Source organism: Bombina bombina, chromosome 10, assembly GCF_027579735.1.
Source record: "Bombina bombina isolate aBomBom1 chromosome 10, aBomBom1.pri, whole genome shotgun sequence".
Taxonomy (NCBI): Eukaryota; Metazoa; Chordata; class Amphibia; order Anura; family Bombinatoridae; genus Bombina; species Bombina bombina.
In genome coordinates, this window is record NC_069508.1 from 57,743,429 (window position 1) to 57,768,707 (window position 25,279).

Sequence of the window (25,279 nt, forward strand, 5' to 3'; positions counted from 1 at the left end):
CCATCCTTTTAAACTTGACTTGCCTCTGTCTCACAATCCTTTTTCTGCATTTCTCCTCTCAGTCACCTTTTTTGACCTACCTTCATCCCTTTCTTGGCTTACCTCCCTCATGTCTTCCCCTCCTCTAATTGGCTGGCCACTCTCCTTCCAAGCAGCTTTTATTGGCCTACTTCCATCATGCCATCCTCCTCCATTTGCATGCCTATCTACCGCTTAACATTACCCCTATCTAGGCTTTCCTCTCCATTATCTTCTTTACCATTGATCTGTCTCCCTCAACTCATCTTCCTCTCTATGGTCTGCCTCAATACTGCGCTTGCCTTCTCCTTGGACTGCCTCTTTCTTACCATCCTTCTTTCCTCTACCTGCCATCCTAATGCCATACTTATCTCCTTGTCTTACCTCCCACCTATCTTCCTATATCTTATCTGTCTCTTTCCATTCTCTTTCTTGCAGGCTAACTCTGTGTTTCTGATTCTCTCTATCACATCTTCCTGGCCTGCCTAGCTGTCCATTTTATCTATTACCATATGTGTTTCTTATCTCATCACTTATCTTCCCTGCTTGCTTCTTCCATCATTTCTTTTTAATTTCATCTTCTCTAACTTGCCCTCTCAATCCTCTCTCTGTTTATTATCACCATTCCATGCATGTGTTTTTCTCATCCTGAAACAATATTTTAAAGGGCTCAATGTATTTCTATAGCATATGTTTTTGATTAGTTAGCAAATCTGTGCTAGCCTTGCTGAAACACATGTGTGACACAAATGTACTGTCAATATATAATAACAAAGTAAAACCAATTAGAACCTGCTTAAAAATACATCCTGGCTCACATATCTTACTAGTATCTTTATGAGATTCTGTATACAAGCACATTTTATTTACATTTGTTTACACAATACAAGGCAACTTACAAAAGTGGCTCATCCTTCATACAGCGAGTTCCGAACCCCGGGCTGTTCAGGAAGGCGTCAGATATGGGAGTCATCTTTTCATTTCCTGGCTGCTCATTACTAAGAACATACATATTACATGAAGAGATTTTTTTTTTATATACATAGTAATTATTTTTCTTCTTTAAATGTTCAGCCACCATATCTCAAAGAAGTTTCAAGTCACTTTTTTACATGCTGTACTTTACTGATTTTATTATTTTTTAATTCTAATTGTTAGCTTTTTGGGTTAAACAGCAGATTTTTGTTTTAATAAAGGCTATGTAGATATGCTACTCCTGATTGGCTGAACAGTGATATCCTGCTATCTTAGGCACAACTTTAAAGGGATGTCGTATTCAAACATTTTTTTTTCTATCATGTATCAAAAAAAGCAGCAGTTATTAATGTAAGACTAACAGGAAGTGTATGATTAATTATTAAGGATGGGTGAATGTTTTGCAACATTTGAAAAATTAAACAAATTTTAACACATTTGTTGGTTCGTTTTGAATTTTGGATGTTTGTACAACATTCTAACATTAGTTTAATGTAATAGTATTTCTAATGCTTTCTTTAAATGCAATTTTTCAGAGTGGCCATTCCACTCTGAAATGGCCACGGGAGACATTTTAGAGGTCTAATTAAAGGGGTACAAACCCTTTTTTTTCCTTTTAATGATTGAGATAGAGCAGACAATTTTAAACAACTTTCCAACTTCTATCATCTACTTCTATCGTCTAATTTGTTTTGTCCTCTTTGTATCTTTTGTTGAAAAACATACCTAGGTAGGCTCAGAAGCTGCTAATTGGTGGATACACATATATGCCTTATGTTATTGGTTCACCCATGTGCATTGCTTTTTCTTCAACAAATGGTATCAAGAAATAAAAGTATAGTGGAAAGTTGTTTAAAGTTGTTTACTCTGAATACTGACCGAATCATGAAAGAAACATTTTGGGTTTCATGTCCCTTTAGCCTGCAAGGTATTGATTCATTAAAGCTCTATTCATCACTATTGTAGGCTCTATACAATAGATAGGGCACATATGTATAGGTTCATATAAATATTAAGTATATGTGTTGAGTATGTGATATCCTGTACAGCAAAGAGGATCTGCAGTACACAACACATCATAACCCAAATATCTACAAATGGCGTGCAGCAATCTCTTTATGTTTCATTCTAAGTCACACTTGCACTGTTGTGATTGTCACTAACAGTACTGGTATTTTTATAATTAGGCTTTTAAACAGGATAGCGCAATCATGAGTTCCAAAGAAACCTATTGCAATCTGTTTCCAACCTCATCACCGTTGGCACAATAGGCATACTGGGCACTGTAACAATTGACAAGTATTGTTTGTAACAATATTTCTTTTTATTGTTTGTAAATGCACCATTTCTAGTTGGTGTGATATTTAAACAAGATGGAGACTACAGGCGTAAAACGCACTGTGGCTGGTGACCGAGCCGCATTTAACATCGGTTCAGCAGGCGCAGTGGCACCAGGAGGACCCAAGTACTGGGGGGGGGGGCCACAGCAGCCAGTCTATACATAGGCGTGTGCAGAATGTGTACAATCTTAATGCAGGAGAGCTTTTTATTAGTGAAAGATGCAGGTCCATCTATCTATCCTCAAAATCCTTATACAGAGCTACATGAATATTTTTAATATTTTGTAACTACTGTTGGGGGCCCAAACAAAATTGCACCAGGGCCCTCTGTTAAGTAAGTCCCCTACTGCTTGTGACCATTTTTGGTGTTTACACTTTCAGCATACATGTGATTGACAGGCAATTGTATAGCATATAGTATTTTTCAGCTAGCTATTTCAAACTGCACATGCACAAATCAGTATGTGGGAAAACTTATTTAAAGGGACAGTCCACTCCAGAGTTTGTATTTTAGCCAATCAGAGCTGACTCAGAAATAACTCACAGGAATGAGCACAAAGTTATCTACGTGGCACACATGAACTAGAGCTGTCTAGCTGTAAAAAACTGTCAAAATGCACTGAGATAAGAGGAAGCCTTCAAGGGTTTATAAATTAGCATATGAGCCTACCTAGGTTTAGAATTCAACAAAGAATATAAAAAGAACACAGAACATTTGATGATAAAAGTAAATTGAAAAGTTGTTTAAAATTGCATGCTCTATCTGAATCATGTACAGTAAGTTTTGACTAGACTGTCCCTTTAAGTCGATCGTGATTGGAGAAACTTAATATACTAAAATATACATGCAATAGGTGGGCGGAGCTTGGCAGCCATTTTGGCTGCTAACAAATGATGATTATTTAAACATTCCATGTACTTTTTACAATTGTATTGCTGTGGTACCAGTTAAAAGATGCTTCTCTGGTATGTAACAATAAGTAATTAAAATTATGCATTGGGTCTACACTGTCCCTTTAAGACACTAACTACTAGTGGTTTGTACTACTGCAAATACTGTGAAGGAGACATTAACTGGAAACTATAGATTAAAATGTTGTGATTCACTGTATTTTGCTGAATATGGAATAGGGTGTTAACAGAAATTGTGTAGTCTACTTTTTCATCTGACCTGAAGAAAATATACTGTTGGCCGTAAATCCATGGATGGAGCGTCAGACTTGGATATTCTCCAAAGGGAGGGACGATGAGCGTAAATATCAGCGCCAGCAGCACAAAACTAGCAGGAAGGACAATCTGCAGAAATTAGAAACATGCCATGTTGTGTTAAAACATAAGTAGAAGAAATATATTTCAGCGTTTGATAGTTTAGTTATTTTGTTTTTAATTAATAGTTTAAATAAAACATCTGTTTCACAATGTTATTGCTACAATTGTATGTGGTGGGTTGTTTTCTTGCCCTTTATATGCCCATAGAATTGTAAATGTAAAAAAAAAATTATTAAGATTTGTGCTTAAAGGGGCATGAAACCTTTAACTTTTATTTTGGGATTCAGATAGAGAATACGATTTTAAAAACTTTCCTATTGACTTCTATTATCTAATTTGCTTCATTCTCTTGATATCCTTTGTTGAAGGAGCAGCAATGCACTACTGGGAGCTTGATGGAAGCCAATGACAGGGCATATAAGTGCAGCCACCAATCAGCAGCTTCTGAGTATACCTAGGTATACATTTTAACAAAGGATAAAAAGAGAATGAAACAAATTAGTTAATAGAAATAAATTGGAAAGTTGTTTAAAATTGCATGCTCTATTCCAAGTCTGTGTACCCTGCAACCTGTTAAACAAGCCAATCAGTACTTCTGATCTACTATTCTGTCTGTGTACCCTGCAACCTGTTATACAAGCCAATCAGTACTTCTGATCTACTATTCTAAGCCTGTGTACCCTGCAACCTGTTATACAAGCCAATCAGTACTTCTGATCTACTATTCTAAGTCTGTGTATCCTGCAACCTGTTATACAAGCCAATCAGTACTTCTGATCTACTATTCTAAGTCTGTGTACCCTGCAACCTGTTATACAAGCCAATCAGTACTTCTGATCTACTATTCTAAGCCTGTGTATCCTGCAACCTGTTATACAAGCTAATCAGTACTTCTGATCTACTATTCTACGTCTGTGTACCCTGCAACCTGTTATACAAGCCAATCAGTACTTCTGATCTACTATTCTAAGTCTGTGTACCCTGCAACCTGTTATACAAGCTAATCAGTACTTCTGATCTACTATTCTATGTCTGTGTACCCTGCAACCTGTTATACAAGCCAATCAGTACTTCTGATCTACTATTCTAAGTCTGTGTACCCTGCAACCTGTTATACAAGCCAATCAGTACTTCTGATCTACTATTCTAAGTCTGTGTACCCTGCAACCTGTTATATAAGCCAATCAGTACTTCTGATCTACTATTCTAAGTCTGTGTACCCTGCAACCTGTTATACAAGCCAATCAGTACTTCTGATCTACTATTCTAAGCCTGTGTATCCTGCAACCTGTTATACAAGCTAATCAGTACTTCTGATCTACTATTCTACGTCTGTGTACCCTTCAACCTGTTATACAAGCCAATCAGTACTTCTGATCTACTATTCTAAGTCTGTGTACCCTGCAACCTGTTATACAAGCTAATCAGTACTTCTGATCTACTATTCTATGTCTGTGTACCCTGCAACCTGTTATACAAGCCAATCAGTACTTCTGATCTACTATTCTAAGTCTGTGTACCCTGCAACCTGTTATACAAGCCAATCAGTACTTCTGATCTACTATTCTAAGTCTGTGTACCCTGCAACCTGTTATATAAGCCAATCAGTACTTCTGATCTACTATTCTAAGTCTGTGTACCCTGCAACCTGTTATACAAGCCAATCAGTACTTCTGATCTACTATTCTAAGTCTGTGTACCCTGCAACCTGTTATACAAGCCAATCAGTACTTCTGATCTACTATTCTAAGTCTGTGTATCCTGCAACCTGTTATACAAGCCAATCAGTACTTCTGATCTACTATTCTAAGTCTGTGTATCCTGCAACCTGTTATACAAGCCAATCAGTAGTTCTGATCTACTATTCTAAGTCTGTGTATCCTGCAACCTGTTATACAAGCCAATCAGTACTTCTGATCTACTATTCTAAGTCTGTGTATCGGTATCCTGCAACCTGTTATACAAGCCAATCAGTAGTTCTGATCTACTATTCCAAGTCTGTGTATTCAGCAACGTTCCTAAGTGTTCTGTGGCATTGCTATTCCAAGCACCTGAGTATCCTTTGACATTGAACCTTGTTTCTATTTGGTATCTGAATGTTCTTACTTTGAATGTGTTTTCAATAAAGCTTTTTGTTCTACTGCATAAGCATGGTGACTATGAACCACTGGAACAGCACATGATAAATAGGGTTTTCTAATAAATTAGATTGGCCTAAAAGTCAACAACCCCAACTTCACAATGTTGTTTTCAGAGAATTGATTTGAACAGACCCTCATGACACATTTAAAGGCTCGATATCATACCTTAATATCTGAGTTTACCTGTGCGAGGAAATCCTTTTGACTGCGTGTTGCGTGCTGGAAGCGCTTTATAATCAGGGCTTTGAACTGCTGGTGCAGGAGGTCACTGCCTTTTATCTGCCGGGATCCTGTGCCACTCATCTTGCCAGGGGGCTCACTACAGGCATTAGGTGGGATATTCTCAGTCCCACGCCTTTGAGATTCTTTTCTTAAAGTTTCTGACTCTGTGGGTTGATTGACAGAGATTAAAGCCTGTTTTATACATCAAAGTGAAAGATGAAACTTTCTTAGGGCCAGTTTCCAAGAGATATTGTCTTAAAGTGCACAAGTGCGATGCGAATAGAAAAGAAAACTGCTGTTATGTGGAATTTATTATTTTTTCAATTATGTATAAATATGAATGGAAGACAGATAGATAGATGACTGATAAATAGATAGATAGATAGATAGATAGATAGATAGATAGATAGATAGATAGATTATGTACTGTATTTTGATATTTTATACTTTATTAATTATAATTGAGTGTGTCTAATACAATATAGTATATAAATGTTCTGTTTTTTAACCATATTATTATTGATCAGATTCTAATCATAAAGTTCTGAGCCATCACTTTATAACAAAATTACCTCTGCCATCTAGTGACAAAATACAAAATTGCACACTGGATCAATTAGAACAGTAATTTCACACCGTAATCATATTTTTTGTATCTGCAAAAATCTACAAATTTTAAAAGTTCTATTAAAGGGACACTGAACCCAATTTTTTTCTTTCGTGATTCAGATAGAGCATGCAATTTTAAGCAACTTTCTAATTTACTCCTATTATCATTTTTTCTTCATTCTCTTGCTATCTTTATTTGAAAAAGAAGGCATCTAAGCTTTTTTGGTTCAGACCACTGGACAGCATTTTTTATTGGTGGATGAATTTATCCACCAATCAGCAAGAACAACCCAGGTTGTTCACCAAACATGTGCCGGAATCTAAACTTACATTCTTGCATTTCAAATAAAGATACCAAGAGAATGAAGAAAATTTGATAATAGGAATAAATTAGAAAGTTGCTTAAAATTTCATGCTATATCTGAATCACGAAAGAAAAAAATTGGGTTCAGTGTCCCTTTAAATATTATTTTCTGTTTAAAAAAGTAATATATCCTGTTTTTAATAAGATATATATCATCTTTTCATTTACTGACTATATATACGCAAAAGGAGAGAAAATACTGCTGTTGGCCTTAATCAAGATCTTGCTTGTAGCAACTAAATCACATATAGGTGATTTTTTTTGTGTATATATATATATATATATATATATATATATATATGTTACTCTGTTCCATTTTATTGTATAAATTGTTTTTTAAAACTTTTTTATCAGTTGTATTGAGCCGTGACTATAGCTATGGTTACAGAACATCATGGTAAGGTTAAAACATCAGTGTATACACTAGGATAAGTTACAGGACATGTCTAGTAATATTGTTGCTAGGTAATGAATAAGCATACAGTTAATTGTTAAAGTATGAAAACATTGCAACAAACGTAGCACTCGCAATCATTTTACACATTCAAGTAAAGGAAGTCTGACTATGTCTAGTATGTTCTATATACTCTACCTAGTAACGGAATTGTAATGCAAGATCAAAAATTGCTATTGGCTCATTTCCTCCAATTGAAATGTGATTGATGATCTCAGTGATGTGATCGGAAGAACATTTAAAAGTTGGTATTCTGAGTTCTGAGGCATGTCACCTTTGATAAAGCCTCAGTGAAACGCGTCAGAGGGTCGGAGGTATTTCTTTCTCACTCTCTATGAATACTGCATCATCCAGGTCTGTAACTTTTTACTATGTACAAATAAATGTTATGTTTTTCCTACACACCACTTGAGACTCTGGATGTCTATGAAGTCAGTATTCTCTGCACAAATTGGACTTAATTACCTATATGTGATTTAGTTGCTACAAACAAGTTCTTGATTAAGGCCAATAGCAGTATTTTGTCTCCTTGTGCGTGTATTTGGCTAATGAGGTCCCCCTGTTTGTGGGATTTTCTAGTGGTGCTTATCAGGTTTAGCACTGTTTAATGTTACTTATCAGTCGATACATACAGCAATACATTTTTGTGAAATTTAGTAACCATACCAAGCTTTAGATACTGCAAGCACTTACAGTACTTGCACTGTATAATACATTTGAGAAAGTGTTATTATTATTTATTTGTTTTAACAAGTTTATTGAAACAAAGAAAAACGTTTTCCAGATGTACAATAAAAAGAGACAGTATTATACACCAGCAATCTGGTGTGGACAAAGTTTGCACTTTTAGGAAATTATAACAATGCACTGTTAAGCAATTATTTAAGTTATTATTTTTTAATACCCAGTTTGTGACATATATCTGACAAGTAGTTGAGTCTCACTGCACGCAGCTATAGTTTTTCTTCTTTAATCTTACTTTAAGGACCACTAAATAAAACAAAGTAATCCTTGCATATTCAAGTTAAGTCTAATGCATTGTGCTATAATTTGTAATGTGATTGTGATCAGGGGCATACCAACAAGGGTCCCAGAGGTCTCAAATGAGACTTGAACCAGAGATCTAGGGAGCCCATCAAGTAGTGGACCTACCTGAAAGAGGCTCCTGGTGCAAAAATGCCCCCCCCCCCCATGGTAACTCAGTAGTAAGCAATAGTAATAATATACAAGCTTTTGAGGATAGACCAACAGACAGACTGATAGATACATAATAGATAGATAGATAGATAGATAGATAGATAGATAGATAGATAGATAAACAGACAGGTTGCTATGCCCCCCCAGCACTTGGGTCCCCTGCTGCACCCATCGTAGTTCTGCCCTTGGGCCCATCTGGTCCAATCAGTAGTGATGTTCCTACAGGCAGCCAGGTGGGGCTTGGACTCCACCTGCATAATGCCAGTCCTGTCTACGAAGCAGGGTTCACAGTATACAGAAAGTGTATGGATCTGCCTTTACAAATCAGGGGCGAGATTACATAATCTAACCTGCCTCCCAAAAATTAAACCAACATGTCAAAATCCCTATATCCACCATCACAAATACTAATAAAAGTATTAACCCCTAATCCGCCAACTCCCCACAACGCAATCAACCTAATAAAGTTACTAACCCTTAATCCGCCAAAACCCCACAACGCAAACTACCGAATTAATCTATTAACCTCGAAACCACCAACCCCCCACAACGCAATATAAATAATTACATTATTAACCCCTAATCTGCCAACCCCCACAACGCAAACTACCTAATTAACCTAATTACCCCTAAACCACCAAACCCCCCACAATGCAATCTAACTAATTACATTAGTAACCCCTAATCCACCAACCTCCCACAATGCAAACTACCTAATTAACCTATTAACCCCTAAACCGCCAAACCCCCACAAAGCAAACTACCTAATTAAACTATTAACCCCTAAACCGCCAACCCCCACAACGCAAACCACTATATAAAACTATTAACCTCTAAACCGCCAACCCCCTACAATACAATCTAACTAATTACACTATTAACCCCTAAACCACCAACCCCCCACAATGCAAAGTATTAAACTAATATAATTAAACTAATATAATATTAAAATACTAACTACATTAAAAAATATCAAACATTTACAAAAATTAAAAAAAAAAAATACTTTAAAAACCCTAACATTACTGAAAATAAAAAACTACCCTTACTCAAAATAAAACAAACAAACAGTACACTTAAAAAAAAAAAAAATTAGAGAAAATAAAAAAGCTAAGATTACAACAAATAACCAACTAAATTATCCAAAATAAAAAGTTATTCCTATTCTAATCCCCCCTTAAAAACCAGAAACGCCACCCCAAAATAAAACACCCCCTGATCTAACAATAAACTACACTCCGGAGTCCGAAAGAAACAATTTATTACAGATATAACCCAAAAGGAAACATATCTTCCAACTCTGGGTTCAGGTACTACAGTGTAAATAAAATATAACTTTTATTAAGATCAAAACTAAAAACATGGGTTGACTTTAAAATTATGACTTGAGGTAGAGATAGCGTGATAAGTATATATATATTTTCCCTAAGTTTAACAGCTCTTTTACACAAAAATACAGTACAACCCCCTAAAATAAAAAAGACCTAACTTAAAAAAAATATATCCATTGTCCCTAAAGGGGCATTTATATGGGCAATCAGCTCATTTAGTACCAAAGAAAAAGCCCTATAAACACCCCCCAAAAAATGACCTAACACTAACCCCCAAAAATGTACTCAACATTTCTGAAGTCCGGACATCCATCTTCTTCCAGGCGGAGCAAAGTTTTCATCCAGGTGGCAAAGGTCTTCTTCCAGCGTGGGATCATATTCAACTGGACCGTCTTCAATCTTCATTCCGGTGGCTTGAAACGGAGGTGGATCGGCAGCGGAGCGGTCATCCGATGTGGAGGTCCTCTTCATGCAATCGTCCGCCACACACTGAAGATTGAATGTGAGGTACCCGTTATATTGGGGTACCTTGCATTCCTATTGGCTGAAAATTTAAAATCAGCCAATAGGATGTGAGCTGCTTAAATCCTATTGGCTGATTTGAACAGCTGCAGGCTCGCATGAAAGTTAAGAAGCAGCGGTCATCAGACCAGAACTTCCTAACCAGTATGCCAGCAATTAGCTGGCAAATTAAATCACCCACCCCAGGGTGACTGACAACCCCCTACTTGCGCACCATTGGACTAGCGCAAGCAAGGGGCAGCATTGCACAAGCAAACACTTGTGCATTGTTAAATATGGGCAGCATATTGCTGCAATACGCTGTCCTCCTTTTGAGATCCCGGGCAAACAGGTTCTCGTGAACGAACACTGTCCATCCGGTAGTTGATAAATGCAGCCCAATATCTGTCCCTAATTGTCCTAAGCAGACAGGATTTGATAGGGTAAACCTAGGTTTCAGCATGGTGGCACCCATTAGTTTATAGAAATAAAAAATTGTATACAAACGAAAACTTTATATACTTTTTGCTTCAATCTTGAACAGCCAATATAAAAAAATACATCAATATTATTTTTTGCTTTAAATACGTCATTACATCTTCATCATTCATCAACCAATTATATTTTTACTATTTAATATCCCTTTAAAAAAAGTACTTTTGGAATAAATTCATAATCTTAACCCTTTAAGTGCCATATGCATGTCAGTACTGACTTTTGCTCCTTTTCTGCATAATATAAGCATATCTAGATCGCAAGCAGGCTAGAGCATCTATTTGCAGGCTTGTTAAAATACATATAAATATATATCACAGTAAATCCCTGATATCTGCATATGCCACTAGAAAATGCTTAGCTGCTTCTTACAGGTAAAATATAAAGATGGGTAAAATAAGAAAAGCATAAAGAATTTCGTTTTAGCTTTTATAATATAGACATTTTGCTGTACATTGTATCATTTGCTTGAGACTCTTTGTTATATACATAAATAAGCTTTGCCTGGAAGCACATCAACTTTTGCTGCTAATGTTTCCAGGGCTGAGAGCATGTTGCAGGGTCATGGGATGTGTACCCGGTCCGGTCTGAGAGTGCAGTCTCTTTCCGTATTTTATATATATATATATAACCTTTCCTTCATATACCTTTAGCTGTACAGGATATCACATAGTCAACATACATACCTATACATATGTGTACCCTATCCTCTGTATGCAGCCTCTCCAACAGCAATGAATGGAGCTTTAATGAATCAATACCATGTATGTTAATAAACTTTTAGAATGTCTCAGGTGGCCTAGAATGTCTTGAAAATGAGCAAGATATAAGAATATTTGGAAATAACAGTGAAATAATGTTAATGTTAATGATATCCTAAATGCCATTTCAAGGATTCATCAAGTTCCTTGAGGTGACAAATTCAAAAAAGCAAAATTGGGCTTGAAAAAGTGTTGAAAAGTGACTTAAAAAATGGATTGTGATCACAGAAAACATTTTGGCCACATAAGATAAATAAAGCTTTAACTGAGGATCTGAATCATGTTAGCGAGTGTGTGAATCAGCTGAAAATGAGCTATTGTGATCGCGCCAAATTGAAAAGAAGCCTTTTCGGCACAAAAAAGAGCCAAGAAGCCGCTGCTGATAGATTGTGATCAAGGTTCATATTTTTTTAATTGGAATTAAATTGTGTGTTTTTCAAAAATTTAGTTCAGAACATGATGGGCGTTTGAAGCAACTCAATGCCACGTTTCAAAAAATGCATGAGGGCATGAACATTCGTGGCACTAGCAACTAGGCAAGAGCATTCTGAGTTTTCAAATGCCTCAGTATGAGGAAGAAGGCGGTTGCTCGAGACATTTGGTTCTTTTCAGAGCCAGATTTCTGCTTGTGAAAGTACAACACACTAATATCTGTGCAAATCCAGATCTTAGAGTGTTGCACTTTCACAAGAACAAGAGCCAAACAACATGAGCGGCCGTCTTCTTCCTCATTCAGAGGCATCTGAACCATCCAAATGCACATGCCTGATAGCAACACACTGCAAAGGTAAGGACTGCACATCTGTGCTTAGAGGCACAGCAAAGTAATACAAATGTACACAACATTCTATAGAATCTCCGATGTATCAATGCTATTTTTTTCCTTAGACAGTGAAAAATTGTTTAATAGATGCTTTGCCTTTATTTAGTTCAATTAGTATTTGTTGGCTTTCATTTTATTTACCCATCTTTATCTAGCCTGAGTTACCTTTATTATCAATATTAATAACAGTTGTCTTGTTATCCACCGCTAGACTTGTTCTGGATTTCCTCTGCTGTAACATCCATTCCTCTGATGGGTGAATTAGCAACAAAATACAAATCAAGCAAAACAATTCAAAATAAAGATACAGTTAGATTTCTCTTTGTTGTAAAATATATAATTAATATGTGCATGCAAACACTACTGATCCATTCTTAAAACAATATTTAAAGAAGCATGTTTATATATATATATATATATATATATATATATATATATATATATCAAAAGTCAAAATAGCATATAGCCCAGCACTCCAACCAGGTGGGGCAGCCACAACCTGGGTGCAATCCTTATGAGAGATAGTTAGAGAACAGTGTGGAAGAAGGGCACTCTCAGGGTTTGTATAGAGAAAAATATTTTCTTTATTCTTAGAACATTAATACATGGTCGACGTTTCGGCCCCCAGTTGGGCCTTCATCAGGACAGGTATTATCTTTAAACTGCCGAGTGGCAGTAATCACAGATCCAAACAAGCTCAAAACGTCGACCATGTATTAATGTTCGAAGAATAAAGAAAATATTTTTCTCTATACAAACCCTGAGAGTGCCCTTCTTCCACACTGTTCTCTATATATATATAGATATTTATTTATATATTTATAACATGTATATTTAGGAGTTTTCATTAAAGGGGCTTTCAAATTTACTTTTATTATCAAATATGCTTCATTCTCTTGTTATCCTTTAGCATTGCACTACTGGCATCTAGTTAGCTAATCACAAGCAAAAAATGTATGCAGGCACCAATCATCAGCTAGCTCCCACTATTGTAGGATATGTGTGTATTCATTTTCAACAAGGGATACCAAGAGAATGAAGAACATTACAAAATAGAAGTTATTTTAAAAGTGTATTAAAATGACGTGCTCTATCTAAATCATGCAAGTTTAAATTTTGACTTTCCTATCCCTTTAAGAGGGCACTCAACCACCTGTTTAAGCATAAGATATTTCAAAATAGAGTAAAATATAGTGTGGTTGCTATCAATGTAGTTACAGTATCTAGATGATAAAAGGTCTCAATTGTGTAAAGAAACCAAACAAAGACAATTTGATAATAGAAGTAAAATAGAAAGTTGTTTAAAATTTCATGCTCTATCTGAATTATGAAAGAACATTTTTTTGGTTCAAATCCCTTTAAAACATTAATAAAAAAAATAAAATAAACTTTTTAATCGCATCTCAAACTGATATAGATCCCGACCAACAGTAGTAATGATTTTATATTGTGCAGGTACCATTGGTTAGTGGATGCAAATAACCCAGGTAATGTTATCAGGAATTTAATACAGTAAAATATAAATGCTGAATATTAAATCCTCAGACATATTCTGCACATTAGATTATTATTGACAAATAAGGGCCTGTCATGAAGGAAAAGGTACCTGGTGTTTCTGTTCCAGTCACTGAATCTGCTGTAACTTTCAGAAAAATCTATGGAGGTAAAATAAATCATATAAAAAAGTTTATATTTTTGAATTGATATATGTGTCATAGAAAGAAAGCCCAAAGCTGCTTTTTTATCAAAGATTTTGATTATCTAATACTAGTATTTAAACCTGTGTACACGGGCCAAATGTTTAAGGAAAGAAATATACCTATCCCTCTATCCCTATATCTCTATCCCTCTATTCATCATCTATCCCTCTATCCATCTATCTCTATCCCTATCCCTCTATTCATCATCTATCCCTCTATCCATCTATCTCTATCCCTATCCCTCTATCCCTCTATCTCTATCCCTCTATTCATCTATCTCTATCCCTATCCCTCTATCTCTATCCCTCTATTCATCTATCACTCTATCCATCTATCCCTATCCCTCTATCTCTATCCCTCTATTCATCTATCACTCTATCCATCTATCCCTATCCCTCTATCTCTATCCCTTTATCTCTATCCCTCTATTCATCTATCACTCTATCCATCTATCCCTATCCCTCTATCTCTATCCCTCTATTCATCTATCACTCTATCCATCTATCCCTATCCCTCTATCCCTATCCCTCTATCCCTATCCCTCTATCCATTTATCCCTCTATCTCTATCCCTCTATCCCAATACATCTATGCCTATCCCTCTATCCCTATTCCTCTATCCCTTCCCTTCTATCCATCTATACCTATCCCTCTATCTCTATCCCTATCCCTCTATCTCTATCCCTCTTTCTCTATCTCTATCCCTATCCCTCTATCGATCTATCCCACTATCCATCTATCCCTATATCCCTCTACCCTTATCCCTCATTTCTATACCTATCCCTCTATCCCTATCCCTCTATCCATTTATCCCTCTATCTCTATCCCTCTATCCCAATACATCTATGCCTATCCCTCTATCCCTATCCCTCTAACCCTTCCCTTCTATCCATCTATCCCTTTCCCTCTATCTATATCCCTATCCCTCTATCTCTATCCTTCTATCTCTATCGCTCTATCCCTATCCATCTATCTCTATCCCTATCCCTCCATCCATCCATCTATTTTTCTGTAGTTTAGGATCCCCCTAATCCTTGAAGATCCTTGATCCCTCCTCAAACAGCTTTCTAACCCTCCCCCCTCAAACAATTGCCCCCAAACCCCTTTTCTGTAGTGTAGCTGCCTCATCCCTCCCAGTTCCTTTAAAAAAATTGTTTCTGTAGCGTAGGGCCTTCCCACTCCCTCCCCCCTCCGCTACTGAGCCGCCCACCCGCCTCCTGCCCACACCTCCCACCGGCACCAGCAGAAGATCGTTACTGGCGGCGACACACATATTGTCACCATCTGTAATGATCAGGTATCTGCCCTTAAATGGAGGCAAAGCACCGATCGTGCTCCTGCTCCATGTGCGGCAGGTGCCTGAAGCTTGAGGAGCTCCAGCTCTGAGAGTGCTGGAGCTTCCTGAAGCTATCTCGCGCCTGCGGTTAAAGCCAGATATGATTGTCCTTGCGCAGTCTCTACTGGGCATGACTGCATCGGACAAACATACCCGGCCTTTTATAACATAGGATATGCCACACACAGGGGCTGTGAGTTGTGTGATGCCTCCTACAGAAAACTAATGGAGCTTGCTAGAAAACAAAACTTTGCTGGGGAGAACAGTTAGCAGGGGGTGTACTTTAAAATTTAAATATTGCAGCAAATACAATTCAGATTACTCTGTTTTCAGCATATTTTGCATTTGCTTCTTTTTTATGCAGGTGTTTTTTATATTAGAGAAATTGTGTCAAAGTAGGTGTTTTGCATATTTTGAATCAGTCTCTACAAGTTTTGAGTTTGACCCATATCCCTTAATACAACTTGTCATATACAATATATGTTTGTGTGTGTAAATACTTTTTTCAGAAAATGTATATGTGTGTGTAACACTTTATTTTATTGTATTTAGGTAAAGTTTGGTGCACATTTTTTTTTTACCCTTATTATTATTATCGGTTATTTGTAGAGCACCAACAGATTCCGCAGCGCTATAACCTTACACTATACGCAAGGTCTTCACTCGAGCTAACCTGCCAAGTGAAAAATTTGTTTGCACTCACGCACACCCGCTTACTTTCAACCTGCAATACTCGTGCAATTTAGCACGGTCATAGTATTGCTTATCGTGACCTGTGCTAACTTTAGCGCACCACTTGTAATCTATGGGGGTCAATTTATCAAGCTCCATAAAGACCGCTGCTCCATAACCTGTCTGCCTGCTCTAAGGCGGCGGACATAAATCAACCCGATCGAATACGATCGGGTTGATTGACACCCCCTGCTAGCGGCTGATTATCATTGGTGCAATGATAATTACCGACAGCGTATGTTGTTGGCATTTATCGATATGCAGCTACATCGTATCATGTCCGTCCGCTCTATCATAAATAGACCGCTAAGTGTGTGTAAGTAAGATGTTTGTGTGTTGTGTGTAATGCATTATGTATATGTGTACGTTTGTTTGGGTTTTTGTGTGAGCAAAACTGTTCATACGAGTCAAGCCATAAGCATATTGTCATGACTGTACAAAAGGAAAATGAGCAACCACATGCAACCTGGATGTCACACTAAAGGAAGTATATCGCGTACCAACAAAACCTTGTGTGAAAACCATAAATAAAACCTCTTATTCCGCACTTTATCTGTGTGCATATCTTTGTTCTGCTTTCTTTAGTACTTACAATGGGCTCCTTCAGCTAGCAGATGGAGAACTATTGTTACATATTTACACTTTTGTGCGACTTTTTTGAATATCAGTTCCAGACAATACGATTGCGTATTGTATGAGAAACTGCAAGCCCGTGTACTTTATTGCAACAATCAGCTCCTCAGGGGAAGTGTTATGTACATGACTAGATACGTAGGCTATTTCTACAGTAACGGCTAGATTTGAATAGCAGGTGCTTGTATTTCCTACTATTCTTATACATTTTTACCCATATGCTTGATGTTGAATAGTGCTGTAAATATTTTGAAAGGACGTTACCCAAATGCTGAATCACATGAAAGTAATGCAGTATATCTGTAAAAAGCTGACTAGAAAATATCACATGAACATCCCTATTCAAAACAAATTAAAGGGACACTCAAGTCAAAATTAAACTTTCATTATTCAGATAGAGAATGCAATTTTAAACAACTTTCCAATTTACTTCCATTAACAAAATGTGCACAGTCTTTTTATATTTACGCTTTTTGAGTCACCAACTCCTACTGAGCATGTGCAAGAAGTCACAGCATATACGTATATGCATTTGTGATTGGCTGATGGCTGTCACATGATACAGGGGGAGTGATAATAGACAATTTAACAAAAATCTACTAATCATGTGAAGTTCAGACTAAGTGCTATTGCATTGTCTTCTTATGCATTTGTTAATTATGCAAATCTACAATGTTGACTGGTCCTTTAAGCTTTTTAACTAAATTTTTTCACTCAAATTTCAGCTCACCAGAGAAAGTGCTGTATGAGAAGTTACCCTTCAGCTACTCTTTTTACTGTCATTTGCAGCAACCAATCAGCATCCTCAGTGCTGTGTTCATACTTTGCTTTACTGTTATCTCATGGGATTTGAGCACAATCTTATGAGATTTCTTAGTAAGAGTCCTTAAATTGAGGAGGGAAATAGAGTGACTGTGCATGCACATACTAGATGCACATTCCCTTGCATATCCTGGTTTATAATATACGATCTGGCTACTGAGGAAATTTGGAGGTAAAATATCTTCCTTTTCTACACAGAGTGGTTCATGTGATAGTTTCTAGCTTTTTACAGCTATGCTGCACCACTTTCAAGGGATTTAGCGTTTAGGTAATATGTTCCTTTAAGTGAGTATTGTGAAGACTGAGTATGCTTTTGACTGCAAGAACATGAAACTGTTTGTCTGTATAGGTGAGTTTAAAGAAGAAATTGAATATATGCAACTGAAAAAAATATAAATTAAACATTATTATTGTTCAGGTGCTGCAGTCAGAAATGAAGAATAAGAATTCACAAACAGGTACACAGTTTTTAACATGTCACCTCTTCCAATGGAGTGTCAGATATTCCAAAGCTGCTCAGACCCAGGTCACCAAGTGTCTCTTCCAGTTCCCTGAAGAGGCTGGCATAGGCTCGGTATTTGAAATCTTTGCCAGGCAGGATGTAAATCAGCTCTTGTCCAATGCTTTCTATTAATTTTGCTTCAGGAACATGGTGATGAATTAATTCTGTTATCCCAGCCACATCACCTAAAAGAATAGAGAAGATAGCACTGATGTTTTTATTTTCCATATTATTATTCACATACTAGGCATAATAATGGTCGTCTATTTTGGATCTATGATCATTGCCACTCGGCAGTTCAAAGATTGTACTTGTCCTGATGAAGGCCCAACTGAGGGTCGAAACGTCGACCATGTATTAATGTTCTAAGAATAAAGAAAATATTCTTCCTTCTACAAATCCTGAGAGTGCCCTTCTTCTATACTGATCTCTCTCTCTCTCTCTCTCTCTCTCTCTCTCTCTCTCTCTCTATATATATATATATATATATATATATATATATATATATATATATATACACTTGGATGTTGGTGACTGCATATGCTAGTGTCTTGTTGGAGGTGGCCAAGCTTGGTAAAAGATGACATGTTAGCAAAAGTACTCTCCCTACTTAATGCTAGGGGGCATCTGGATACTTTCCGTTTGCACTTTTCCCAGAATATTGTATAGGATCCCAGTCTTGACCCCTTCAGTACAATCTTGTTTATACAATACTAACCTACCAGGTCCTACCTTTTCTTCTTCACGTTTGGTCATGTGAAGCCAGTTGCTAGTGACGGGGATATTAATGCTCCTGCTTTCTAAGTATTTCAATTATTAAATTATCTAAGCAATGTGCTCAACAGAATGAGGATTTATGTGGAGAGGATATTGTGCCACCACGGTTGATAGTTCTTTCTTGAGTATGTGTCTTGTGTTGGATAGTATTAGTTATGATTTTCTTACACTAACAGGCAAGTTCCAGTTCTCTGAATCTGTTGATATCTCTCAAAGGTTAATGTTTTTAGGATTTGTATATAGTGGAGAAACCAACATTTCAGAATTTATATTCCTATGTGAAACTCTTCAGCAAATAAAAAGGGAAAGTTCTGAAACAGGCTAACCTTAATGGATAAATCCTAGAAAATTAAACCATTAAATTTGATGGAACTATAGAACTCTTGGAGAGGCTGATTTTTAATTAAAATCATGGAGGATGCAAATAATATTATATGTATGACAAGCTGGTGGTGAGTCTTTAAGGATATTGTCAGATAACAATTCACATTTCCTCCGTTACCTGATTTTTTGCCAGAGTAGACACGACACCTTGGTAAAGATCATTAAAATACAGTATCTGAACTATTTGTTAAAGATCATTAAATATATCATGAAAATTTAAATATTCCACCACAAAGTGTAGCAACTTGAAACGATTTGGATGGGTGAGAAAATAAAAGGTAGACACCTTTCAAATCTATTGTGGTCATAAATTGACCTACTATCTAATAGTCTATATTGAAATAAGAAATCTTCACAAATCTGTTTATGAATAAAACTTATCATCATTCTTTGGAACAATGAAATGCTTGAAGTAAAACCCCTATGTCTTTCTTGGCTGGGACTAGGACAGAAAACCCCATAATCCATAAGCTCTTGAAGCAAAGCCCTTTAACCAAGCCGTAAGAAGCCTGAGAAATTAAGAACCTTGGAAAATAAACAAAAAATCAGCTCCGCTCAAACATCAAGAAGATCTGTGAAACAAATAGCAAATACAGATTTACTTGCCTGTATAGGCTTTTTATTGTTATTTTTAGTACTTTTTTATATCCCTAGTTGGTGTCTTGTCCCAGTATCTATCTATCTATCTACAATATATATTTACAATATCTATCTATCTATCTATCTATCTATCTATCTACAATATATATTTACAATATCTATCTATCTACAATATATATCTACAATATATATCTACCTATCTATCTATCTACAATATCTATCTATCTACAATATCTATCTATTTACAATATCTATCTATCTACAATATATATGTACAATATCTATCTATCTATCTATCTATCATCATCAATCTATTAATCTATCTTCAAAATCATTAAACAGAGCAACATATACTGTATATTATTACTATTGCTTACTACTGAGTTAACTTTGGGGGGGTCAAAAATTTTGCACCAGTGCCCTCTGTTAAGTAGGTTCCCTACAGGTAGATAGATGCACCTCCTTTGGTTCACTAAAAGAGGACTTGTTACGTGATTGTATTGCACTATAAAACAATAGCTTCCTCCTTAAAAATCCACAATGAGGTTAGTGACATAGGAAGTAAAAAGTTAATAAACTCTGCTTTCTATCCAATTATATTGAGCTGTTTGTATAAAACATTTTTTACAGTTTTTTTATAAGATTCATAGAATAACATGAATTTAAACATTTTCATTTTTATTGCCACTGAAAACTCTTTGCATCCAATTGATAAGACAAAGCTGAAATATGTCAATGTTTAATGGTACCAGCAGGGGGCACTAGTGTAATATGCCTTCTTACCATCTAACTCTTGTTCCAGAGTGTGCTGAACAGATTTCGGAGCACAGCTGGGGCATGGACAGGAGCAGTCAGAGCGACAGGATGACTGAGAAAGAAAAACACACATAACCACAGATGATTGACAATCTCATTTTGCCCAATTTTAATTAATAACAATTCTTGCAAGATTAAAGGGACATGAAACCAAAAATGTATTTTTCAAGATTCAGACAGAACATATATTTTTAAACAATTTTCCAATTTACTTATATTATCAATTTTGCTTTATTCTCTTGGTATCCTTTGTTGAAGTTGCTGTTATGCACTACTGGGAGCTATCTTAACACATCTGTAAGCCAATGACAGAGTCTTAATTTCAAATAGCTTTTATTTTGAGCAAAATCAAATCATTAGGGGTCGATTTCTCAAAGGCTTCGCCTACCTTCGCCCCCCTAGGACTGCAGGTTCTCACAAGAGAAACTGCAGTCCGTATTTATCAAGCAGCGGTCATCAGACCGCTGCTTCCCTAAACTCTTCTCCCCCTCATAGGTGGAGAATTTAAATCTCCCCAGTCTCGTCCAACTGGGGAGATTGACAGCTGCTTCCCACGCGTGATTGGCTGCGCAATGCAATGCAAATATGTTCATTTTTTTCACAATCCTGTGAGAATTATACTCTAAGGTTTTATGGTGTTTATATGTGATACATTAAGGTGACAGGAACTACCCCCAAACATCCAATCTGGGTCTGTTGGAAAAGGGACAACCCAAACTAGTTTTATATAAATATCTTGTTTGCTGCAATTATTTTTAATAGCCAAACTCCACCAATTTTCTCATTTGGGGGAGCCAATCCAGGCTTAACCCTGGAGTTCAGAAGGCTAGCACTGGCCATTTTACTATTTTAAAATGTATTACTTTGCAGATTTTATCTGCTAGAGCCAGTTTGGGAAAGGTGTGTAGCAGGGCTAGCCTTAAAGGGATAGTCTAGTCCAAATTAAACTTTTAGGATTCAGATAGGGCATGAAATTTCCAATTTACTTTTATCATCAAATTTGCTTTGTTCTAACTTTTGTTCTAATTTCTAAGCCCTTGAAGGCCGCCTTTTATCTGAATGCATTTAACAGTTTTTCACAGCTAGAGGGTGTTAGTTCATGTGTGCCATATAGATAACATTGTGCTCATGCACATGGAGTTACTTATGAGAGGGCACTGATTGGCTAAAATGCAATAAGGGGGCAGTCTGCAGAGGCTTAGATACAAGGTAATCACAGAGGTAAAAAGTGTATTATTATAACTGTGTTTGGTTATGCAAAACTGGGGAATGGGTAATAAGGGGATTATCTTTCTTTTTAAACAAAAACAAAAAAATCTGGAGTAGACTGTCCCTTTGAGAAGTCTGCAGTTTGCTTTTTCATTTCTGAGAAATAGAAAAGCCCCTATTTTCAGAGCTAAATTACATGAAACAGGGGCAAAATAAATCATGAAAAGTACGTTGCAATGTTGTTGTTTTACATAACTAAACCATTTTTTTTATTAAACGCTCAAGGTGTTTACTGCCCCTTTAAGTTGTTATTAATATTTCTGTTATTGTGTTATGACTTCTTATTTTTATAAAATAAACTAAAACTAAAATTAAACTTTCATGATTCAGATAGAGCACTTCATTTTCAACAAATTTAATGTTTACTTCTATTATCTAATTTGCTTTGTTCTCATTATATGTTAAAAAGCATATCTGCATATCCTCAGCAGTATCAGTGCGCTACTGGGAGCTAGCTGATGATTGGTGGCTGTACTTAAATGCCTCTTGTCATTGGCTCGATCAGTGTGTTCAGCTAGCTCCCAATAGTGCATGGCTGCTCCTTCAACAAAGGATACCAAGAAAATTAATCAAATTTCGTCATAGAAGTAAATTGAAACTTTGGTTCAATATCATGTTCTATATGAACCATAAAATAAAAATTGGGCCTTAAAGGGACACTTCAAGTCAAAATTAAACTTCATGATTCTGATACAGCATGCAATTTTAAACAACTTTCCAATTTGCTTCCATTACCAAAACGTGCACAGTCTTTTTATATTTACACTTTTTGAGTCACCAACTCCTACTGAGCATGTGCAAGAATTCACAGAATATACGTATATGCATTTGTGATTGGCTGATGGCTGTCACATGGTACAGGGGGCGTGGAAATAGACATAACTTTGCAATTTATTTAACAAAAATCTACTACTCATTTGAAGTTCAGACTAAGTGCTATTGCATTGTCTTCTTATCATGCATGTGTTGATTATGCAAATCTACTCTATTGAATGGTCCTTTAAGTTCCCTTAAAGGAACATTCTAGGGTGAAAAAACGATGTCCTCTTTTTGTTAAAGTATTTTATTTTTCAACAAAATGTTTCCTATATGTGTGGGTCTTAGTGATTGGAGCATATACACATATGCCTTCTCCTGATTGGCTCATCCACTATATAGTTCTTCAGAGAGGCACAGGAATGTGCAAGGTGCTGCATGTGTACTATATGTGTATTCCCTTTCTGATATGGCACAACCGCTAGACTTCTCAACCCCACCCTCCAGTCCATTCTTAAAGGGACATGAAACCCAAAGTTTGTCTTACGTGATTTAGACAGAGCATACAATTTCAAACATCTTTTGAATTTACTTTTATTATTTATCGTGCTTCCTTCACTTGTTATTCTTTGCTGAAAGGTTTATCTAGGTAAGCTCAGGAGCAGCAAAGAACATAGGTTCTAGCTGCTAATTGGTGGTTGCATATATATACCGATTGTCATTGGCTCACCCATGTTTTCAGTTAGAAACCAGTAGTGCATTGCTGCTCCTTCAACAAAGGATATCAAGAGAACAAAACAAATGAGATAATAGAAGAAATAGGAAAGTTGTTTAAAATCACATGTTCTATTTGAATCATGAAAGAAAATATTTGGGTTTCATGTCCCTTTAACCTGAAGCAAGACTACCAGGCTCTAGAATGACCTGGTTCTGCTCCAAGACCATTAAGATACCACCAAGGATGCTCTGCTCTAAGGATAAAGACAATAAAATCAGGTTGGTGTGCAGGTGCTTATTGGTATTGATTACAAGTAGGCTACTATAATGATTGTTTTGTAACAGATTCACATAAATAATTCATTGCATTTCCATGTTGCCAGGACATTGCAGCACTTGCATAATTTTCATGCCATATCTTGCTGTTATATCATTGAGTACTGGGTCACACTATGACTACCTTAAATCTCAATATATGGAGCTGTGTACCTGTTTGTTTGACTTACTGATTCTCTTTTCACCGTTTCTTTAACGTTTCTCATCCTACGGACCAGAGTGAGGTAGAAGCCCGTGCCAAAGCAGTTCTTTAGGAATAGAGGAGATCCGCTGCAGTAGAGTTTCCCTTGGGATATGATGGCAATACGGTCTCCAAGGAGATCAGCCTCATCCATATGATGTGTAGAAAGTATAATAGTTCTACCTGGTGAAAATATTAGGTTAGAAGGAAGTGCTCAAACACGTATATATGTACATGTATATTACTGTAGGGGGTAAGGTCCGAGCAGTGCCTACTGGTATCTCCCATAGTAATTACATACTTCCTAAAGTCCAGAAATTTACATGGGACAGGAAGTTTGGGGGGCACCAATGTTGACTAGAAGTAGAGACATGATGGGTTAAGGCATGGTAGCAGGGGGCAGGGTCAATGTGGTCAGAATATGTGGTTGAGTCAGGGATTGGTCTATGGGTGTCGGCAGGGTGGTTCAGTGTCGGGCACTCCGTTGATATTAATGAGAGTTTGGGCAGTCAAGACAGTCTGTGGGTAGATAAGGTATGGGAAGTATCAATATGGAGAGTTAGGCAAAGTTCTCAAATCTGTAATTATACTTAAAGGGACATTAAACCCAAAATATTTATTTCATGATTCAGATAGAGAATACAATTTTAAACGACATCCCAATTTACTTCTATTATCTAATTTGCTTCATTCTTTAGATATCCTTTGTTGAAGAAATAGCAATGCACATGAATTAGCCAATCACACAAGGAATCTATGTCTAGCCACCAATCAGCAGATACTGAGCCTATCTAGATATGCTTTTCAGCAAAGGATATCAAGAGAATTAAGCAAATTAGATAATAGAAGTAAATTAGAAAGTTGTTTAACATTGAATGCTCTATCTGAGTCATGAAAGAAAAAATTTGGGCTTCATGTCCCTTTAAGGGTAGATATACTTTCAGTATCTGTTTAAACAGTCTTTTTATTAAACAGTGCTTCTAGGTATTATACATACACAGATACACACACATATATATATATATATGAGAGGGAAGAAAATGATAGAGAAAATAGGGCGCAAATAAATACAGAAAAGAATTATAAAAGAAGGAAATCAATTTGTTTAATTATAATAATAATGTATTACCGGTGAACTAATAATGTATAAAATTCATATGTAAATAGAATTCATATGTAAATAGATAAAATAGTTCTGATAAAAAATATATATATAAAT

The 25,279-nt window shown here is 36.4% G+C and overlaps 1 protein-coding gene across 1 annotated transcript in view; it reads right to left on the bottom strand.

Annotated features, from left to right (window-relative positions):
* Nucleotides 1-25,279, bottom strand: part of ABCA4 (ATP binding cassette subfamily A member 4) — a 382,609-nt gene that overhangs the window by 99,431 nt on the left and 257,899 nt on the right. Inside the window, exons 24-31 of the mRNA XM_053693132.1 lie at nt 24,050-24,243; nt 20,769-20,853; nt 18,204-18,409; nt 14,107-14,155; nt 12,657-12,749; nt 5,927-6,123; nt 3,505-3,629; nt 918-1,016 (exon numbers count right to left, since the gene is read on the bottom strand). Coding sequence (XP_053549107.1) covers nt 918-1,016; nt 3,505-3,629; nt 5,927-6,123; nt 12,657-12,749; nt 14,107-14,155; nt 18,204-18,409; nt 20,769-20,853; nt 24,050-24,243 — 1,048 coding nt within the window. The remainder of the gene's footprint in view (nt 1-917; nt 1,017-3,504; nt 3,630-5,926; nt 6,124-12,656; nt 12,750-14,106; nt 14,156-18,203; nt 18,410-20,768; nt 20,854-24,049; nt 24,244-25,279) is intronic.